The following is an 8,015-nucleotide window of genomic DNA, read 5'->3' on the forward strand; positions in this document are numbered from 1 at the left end:
AATGAATTTCACTATTTCAAGCCTTGTTTGTTTTAATTTTGATGATTATGGCTTATAGCTCATAAAAATCAGAAATCCAGTCTCTCAGATTATTAGAATATTTCCTAAGATCAATCAAAAAAGGATTTACAATACAGAAATGTCCAACTTCTGAGAAGTGTGTTCATTTATACACTCAGTACTTGGTTGGGGCTTCTTTACCACAAATTACTGTATCAATGCGGTGTGGCATGGAGGCGATCAGTCTGTGGCACTGCTGAGGTGTTACTGAAGCCCAAGTTGCTTTGATAGTGGCCTTCAGCGTATCTGTATTTTTGGGTCGGGTGTATCTCATCTTCCTCTTGACAATACCCCATAGATTCTCTATGGGGTTCAGGTCAGGCAAGTCGGCTGGCCAATCAAGAACAGTAATATCATGGTCAGCAAACCATTTGGTAGTAGTTTTGGCACTGTGGGCAGGTGCTAAGTCCTGCTGGAAAAGGAAATCATCATCTCCATAAAGCTTGTCAGCAGATGGAAACATGAAGTGCTCTAAAATCTCCTGGTAGATGGCTGTGTTGACTTTGGACTTGATAAAATACAGTGGACCAACACCAGCAGATGACATGGCAACCCAAATCATCACAGACTGGAAACTTCACAATGGGCTTCAAACCCCTTGGATTCTGTGCCTGTCCACTCTTCCTCCAGACTCTAGAACCGTGATTTCTAAATGAAATGCAAAATTTATTTCCATCTGAAAAGAGGACTTTGGACGACTGAGCAACAGTCCATTTCTTTCTCTCCTTAGCCCAGATAAGATGCTTCTGATGTTGTCGCTGGTTCAGGAGGGGCTTGATATTAGGAATGTGACAGTTGAAGCCCCTTTCCTGAAGACGTCTGTGTGTGTTGGCTCTTGATGCACTGATACCAGCCTCAGTCCACTCCTTGTGAAGCTCTCCCAAGTTCTTGACGTTTCTTGATGATCCTCTCAAGGCTGCACTCATCCATCCCTGTTGCTTGTGCACCTCTTTCAGCCAGCCTTTTCAGCAATGACCTTCTGTGGCTTATCCTCCTTGTGGAGGGAGTCGATGATTGTCTTCTGGAAAACTGTCAAGTCAGCAGTCTTCCCCATGGTTGGGTTTGCATGTACTGAACTAGACCAAGTGATACATGGGATTTATACTGTTTTACTGAAACTCAAAATGAAATACTCTCATATTTTGAGGGGTTTTTTGCACTGTAGGCCATCATTATCAAAATTAAAATAGAAAAATGTTTGAAACCTTTTAGTTTATATGGAATGAGTTGAGAATATATTAAATTTTCACTTTCTTAAATAACTGATGGAAAATATTGAACTTTTTCATGATGTTCTAATTGTTTGAGATGCACTAGTAGTTGGCAAAAGTGTGAGGAGAAAAAAACGTAAAATAAAAATCCAGAAAAGTGCCAGTGCAGTCGTTCATTAAAGGTTAAATATTAAAATAATCTCATTCATCGCTTATCCAGACTTTTATAAACAAGGAATTTTATCTACACCCTCCACTAATCCTCTCCATTTTTCCTCCTTGTCATTTCCTCCTCTCTTTAGAGTGCAAAGACGTAAACAAGGTGGCGTACTGCCCGCTGGTGCTGAAGTTCAAATTCTGCAGCCGTGCCTACTTCAGACAGATGTGCTGCAAAACCTGCCAAGGACACTGATGATCCCACAGAGAGAGAGAGAGACAGACAACGTGGGCTGGAGGACAGAGCTGCTTCATTTCTCTCTCTCTCTCTTCTCTCTCTCACACACACACACACACACACACACACGCTTTTTCAGCCCTGTGGAACCCATACCACTGATCAGCAGCATGCTGACACATTTTATTTTTATTTTCACTTCTGTGAAGTGGGAACTTAATAATATGGTCATTATTGTTATTTTATTATAATAATAATTATTATTGTTGTTATTATTGTTATTGATGTTGGTCTGTCTGTCTGTCTGTAATCCAAAGTGCTGGACACATCATATGCAGAAGCGGCACCGCTAAAGAGGTTTATTATAACTGTGTAATATCCAAAAGTGTTTCACATCATCTCTCTCTCTCTCTCTCTCTCTCTCTCTCTCTCTCACTTTCTTTCTCTATGTCTCTCCCGTCTCTCTCTCTCTTTTTTCTCTCACCCCATCTCTCTCACACACTTTCTCTCTCCCCGTCTCTCTCTCTCTCTCTCTCTCACTTTTCTCTCTCACCCCATCTCTCTCTCTCTCTCTCTCTCTCTCTCACTTTCTCTCTCTCCCCGTCTCTCTCTCTCTCTCTCACTTTTCTCTCTCACCCCATCTCTCTCTCTCTCTCTCTCTCCCCGTCTCTCTCTCACCCGATCTCTCTCTCTCTCTCTCTCTCTCTCTGCAGTGAATTCTCCTAATATAATCCCATTTCCAAACATTTTTGAGACTGTGAACTGACAGAAGTGGACAAAATAAAGAAACAACTAAAATATATGAACTTACTGCTGGGATAAAGTGCGACTGATGATCAGTGGGCGTGTCCTCCATACTATATATGAAAAAGGTACACCTTTCAAAAATTTTCAGTATAAATCTATGATTGCTCAAAGAGGTTTTCTGAAATGTCCCATCCAGTTAGCATACGTTAGCCATCCAGCTAGCGTTAGCAGTGTAGATTATGGGAAACTTTAATTAATTAGAAATTCTCTCAGCTGGATTTTAATAAAAGCTGTGCAGTGAAAGAAAAGGGATGATTATTTCTCGGTCCTGGTACCTGGTGTGATGTGTTTCTGGAGGGAAACTTCTGCTTCAGTAAACAGCTAACCGTATCCTGCTAGCCGCTAGCATGTTGTGTGTGAATGACGCTAGTTTGTTAGCTACTTAAGAAGAACATGGTCACGATTCAGCTAGTTTGTGCTAGCATGTTAGCGAGCTCCTGCTCAGAATGTGAATGTACGCACAAATTGCTGTTGTCCTGAAACTGTAATAATAAACGCCCTCCATGTTGAAGTCCAGAAACGCACGAACCCAGCATGGCTCTCGTTTTGAGGTTAGCAGGGTTAAACGTCATCTCGAGTTGTGAGCAGAAGTGAATCCCTTTAGTGTGTCCCTTTTCGTTTTATTTCATCCCACTGATCAGAGCGTTTCCACGGAACAGGAGATTTTAAACTCCTCCTGATAAAGTGTCAAACACAGCCATCTATCAGACTCACCTCGCCATTTTTTACACCACCTTCATGACTTCGTTCTGTTCACATGGCGTTTCTGTTATTTTGTCCACATCCTGTAGCTCAGCTCAACATCCACCATCACTCTGCAGACAGACGTTAGAGATGATTAACTCCACACGGCCCCCATATAACACTTTATAAACTTCCCGTAATCGCACTCAGTGGCATTTTTAATTGTTGGATTTCTGTAAAACCTGCGGCTGGAGTAAAAGGTGCTCAGTACGCTGCAGATGCAGCACCGGTGCTGTTTGGTGCTTGAGTGTTAGGATTCCAGATGTTCCAGCCGTGGGGCCACCTGTTTTACTAAAGTCAAGTCACATGACCATGGGCCAAAGAATTCCACCATTGTGTTTGTGACACTGGAACACAGTCTGAAAATCCCATTAGAGGGTAAAGGAGGATGGAACAGCACCAAACCTCCGTCAAGGAAACACAGACGTTCTGCTTGTTTTTGTTTTTTAAGAAAAGAATCTTCAAATCCGTGATATTTTTGTACTGTTTAAAATGCCTGGGGTCTGAAAGACATTGTGTGCTATAATGAAAGGATATGAATTCATTTACAGCAGGAAAAAAAATCCAGACACAGTCACACGCCCACTTCCTCGCCGGCGGAGAGGCTCGAGGATCGTGACCGTGTGCAGCTGATCTGCTGCTGCGTGTCTCCGTCACCAACCGACTGGAGATAAAAATAAATGGTCAAGATGTTTAGGGAGGACACGCCAGAGCTCTGACATCCGCTACCTCCTCCAGACACGTGCTCTCCCTCGTTCCCCGTTGGAAACACACTTCACAGAACCCTCCGTGCTCAGTGGTGCTTCCCCCCATTTTATTCCCTCCTTCTTTTCACCTTCTCAAGATGATCCTTTCAGTCCACTGGTGCTAACAAGAGCTTCACGTCTCAACAACCTTTAAAGGAGGACAATCTTGGGCTTGTTTGTTGTTTTACCTCACACTGTACTGATTATTGAGTTGGTAAGGCAGGTTCCAGAGTTGTGTAAACCCCAACGCAATCCTCCATGCTCTCAGTGCAAACAGAACATCAAACGTGCATCTGATCAATCACCAGAAACTCATCCAAGATTCCAAGAAGCAAAGGTCGAGGAGTAAAAGGACCACGGCCCATCCAACAAACTGTGCTAACTTTTTGCTGCTGCTACTCTGTTGTAGCCACCAATACAACATCAGAACAGTTGTGTTTTTGTGTTATAAAATGTTTAAACTGGGACTTTTATTCGAGTGAACGTTGAACAGCCAGACACCAAAAATCCTGAGGCTTGAAGTAAAAGATTACTTTGAACGATTCCCAAAAACAGAGGACAGACATGGACCTGGTACTCACTCCTCATCGCTGTGAACTCGTGTCTCTGAATGTCACATCACTTATCCTGTACCTATAGAAGTGAGCATTTTTATTGTTTTGTTTTTCCATTTGCGATAAATTGCTTGTATTTTATATTCAGTGTTAAATGTTGGTACACTGTTTCTAAGTTTACGATTGTAAATTATATGCTAATTTATTTCCATGTGTCACTTGTCATACATGTTTCACGGCATGCAAACTGAAAACCAAAAAAATATACGATGCAGTGAAATGATTCCCGTCACCACCGTCACCGTGTTTCAGTCTGTGGGGAAGAGCTCAAGTTTCCCACAGCACCATCGCGAAGTGTGTGTTTAAATGCTTTAGTGGCCTGAAGAATGTGTGAATGTTTGTATGCATGTTCTGGTGAAGTGTTGTGTTTTGTCAAAGAGGGAGTCCTCTAAAAGAAAAAAATATCAGTTTACAGATGATAAGCAAAAGAAATTGATCAATCAATCAATCAATAATCCCACAGTACCTGTAACAGTCTGAAGCTTTGGCTTGTACACTATTATTGGTGAAGCGTACAGTATGTAATGAATCCCGAATAAAGAGAATGTTAAAGGGTTTGGCTGCAGTGAAGATGTGTTTCTCATCACCTGATCTCTGCTCTACCTGAACACTCTGGGGTTTGGGATTCACTAGAAAAACACTGGTGTGACTCCGTTATAAAGAGTCATGTTGTGGTCCCAAGATATCAAACATTATTTCCATGAAGGATGAGTGAGAAACTTCACCTGAAAGGATATGTTTGAAGCACTCATGGCCTAATGATAAGAGAAGGAGCTTTGGGACCAAAAGGTCGCTGGTTTGATTCCCTGGATGAGCAGGAATGGCTAAAGTGGCCCTTGAGCAAGGCACCAAACCCCCAACTGCTCCCCAGGCTGCTCTGGGTCTGTTATACGGTATGTCACTCTGGATAAGAGCATCTGCTAAATGCCATTAAATGTAATGATTAAATAAATACTACAGTAATTAAACAGATGAGTGGTGTAGAGCCGTGTAACAGGCAGTGATCGAACCTCACAACCCCAGGCTTTGGGATTAAACAGATTTTTAAAAAACTATTATTATAGTGTGAAGTTCTCTGTAAGGAGGAATTTGTTTAATGTGTCTGTAAGGAGTCTCCAGTGTGAGTGCTGTGTAACAGTCAGAGGTGAAGCTGGAACTATACGATCTCTGAGATCTTCAGCACAGAGGAGTTTACACTCTTCTTCTTAGTTTCTCAGTAACATGATGGAACAAATTGCTTTGCTTCCTGCCTTAAAGTTGAGAGAGTAAAGAGAATCTGGTGAGGGAATGACTGTTTATAGCTGCTATAACAATCAGTGAGAACAGGAACTAACTTGCTGTAGTATAAGAGGAATAAAGCACTTGCTATTAGTGGAAAATAATCACCTCTGGGGTCGTAACACTACCTCTGCTTCATAATCCGGGGAAATTCACTTAAAAATCAACCACTGCGTTCCAGTTAGCGGAGTACAAAGGAGCTGTGGGTAAGAGTCCTGCTGATCAACCTGCTCTGTCTAACGATACCAATTTACAAACCCTGAGTGATGGAGATGCTTTAAAGCCTCCAGAGTGAAGAAGTGAGCAAGAGGGAACGAGGGAAAGAAGAGAGGCATAAAGAAGGTGAGAGGGTTCACAGCGCTGCAGCAGCTGGCCTCCAACTGTCAGCCATGATTCCTTTGTTTACACATCGGCTTTGAGCACAGCCACAATAAAGACGGAGAGAGATAGCTGAGGCACTCGGCCTGAACCGCCTGCGCTCTTTATCTCTCTGTAAACTATAGCCATGCACTCAGACGTCAGAGGAAATAACGATGCTGTGTGAGGCGTCCTGGCCTGGCTTTGGCCTTAGCCATGTTTTGTGAAGAGCTTCACAAAAATGAGAGACAAGTTAGCTATTTATGCTACAGCTTTGTAAACAGACTTCAACAGATTAGCTGTTGTAAACTTCTCTCAGCTCTTTCCACATCGCACAGCGCCGGATGGGACAACGGTGTCCCTAATTGACATCAAAACAGACACGGTGACATTTTCAGGCTGCGCTGGTGGGATGCGAAGTGCCAGAGTACAGATGCCATCAAACAGGACAGCCATGATTAAAGGTTCAGCTCTGGATTGTATTTTGTACTCGAGCTGATGTTTACCTCTAAAGTAATGCAGAGAAACAAAGGATGTCAATGCTGTGGGTACAACGTGGACCGTGTCCTAAACGTCTGATTCAACCAAGCAACGACCTCAGCACTTTAATTTGCACAAAACTGGGAAAGGAGATGTTCTGGATTCTCTCTGGGTTCCTTTGATTAGCCAATCCGAATGTATATCCACAGGGTACTATGCCAACACGTTGTTCAAACACAACACACAGCGATGCCCAGACCACAAAACCATCTGAACGTGCTGTTTGTGCAGCCAAACTGGAATCTGCACAAAGATCTCACCCTTAAAGAATGAACTCCAGACTGCCAAGCGCTTCATGCTGGCGTTCAGTCTGTTGTGGCTGCAAATGCAAACAAAACACCAGCATTATTTAGCAACAGTGGGTTTAGAGTGAGGACAGGAGTGAGAAAGAGCACAGCTGTAGGGTCCGAACCAATAACACACCTGCTGAGAGTCAAGAGAGGAGACGGAGGAGCTGCTGCAGTGCGTGTTACAGGAACAGACTGTAATTCAGGATCAAGTTCCTGTCTGTGTTCAGCCTCATGGCTGATATTCCAAACAAAAGCAAATTAAAATCCAGCCTGATGTGGATTGATGAGGGAATCATAAAGCCGTTTATAACACCATCAGAAGCAGTTTAATGAGAGTTCATGAAATTTAATCAGGGAATCCAAAATGCGCCTCATTTTCACACAGTTTTGCATCACCTGGCAAAAACCCTGAAATGACTCGAACTGCCCAGGTCATGGAGCTCCAGCGCCAACTCCAGAAAGATTATTTATCATCTGGCAGTGAAGGAGCTCGAGCTTCACCATCATCTGTAACATTTCCTCTGTTTATTATGAGCTTAATCACAAAAAGCAGAATCCGCTGTCCAGAACAACAGGTTTCTTTAAGCAGAGACTGTTTTAAACCCCACCTGCCCCCACAGGGACTCTTTCTGTTTGTGATATTTTATATTTAAACAGTAAAAAAGAACAAACTTTTTACTGAAGAGAAATAAATAAAAACATAAACATCACCCAGATTCCTGAAAGCAACCAACTGTGTTCTAAAGTTCCTCTGTTTCAAATCTCTTCATCAGGAGAATAAAACCCAACTGCCCCTTCATCAGGAGAAGAAAACCCAACTGCCCCCTTCATCACGAGAGTAAAACCCAACTGCCCCCTTCATCACGAGAATAAAACCCAACTGCCCCCTTCATCACGAGAATAAAACCCAACTGCCCCCTTCATCAGGAGAGTAAAACCCAACTGCCCCCGTCATCAGGAGAGTAAAACTCAAC

General features: G+C 42.8%; 1 protein-coding gene across 8 annotated transcripts in view; it reads left to right on the plus strand.

Annotated features, from left to right (window-relative positions):
* Positions 1 to 5,133, plus strand: part of adamts6 (ADAM metallopeptidase with thrombospondin type 1 motif, 6) — a 126,490-nt gene extending 121,357 nt beyond the window's left edge. For 7 of the 8 annotated variants that reach the window (XM_060909059.1, XM_060909060.1, XM_060909053.1 and 4 more), the window contains one exon: positions 1,574 to 5,133. In XM_060909059.1, the coding sequence (XP_060765042.1) occupies positions 1,574 to 1,683 (110 nt within the window). In that variant the 3' untranslated portion in view covers positions 1,684 to 5,133. The remainder of the gene's footprint in view (positions 1 to 1,573) is intronic. The other variant, XR_009651569.1, reaches the window with a different exon arrangement.
* Positions 5,134 to 8,015: the final 2,882 nt, after the last annotated feature.

Source organism: Neoarius graeffei, chromosome 25 (assembly GCF_027579695.1).
Source record: "Neoarius graeffei isolate fNeoGra1 chromosome 25, fNeoGra1.pri, whole genome shotgun sequence".
NCBI classification, from domain to species: Eukaryota; Metazoa; Chordata; class Actinopteri; order Siluriformes; family Ariidae; genus Neoarius; species Neoarius graeffei.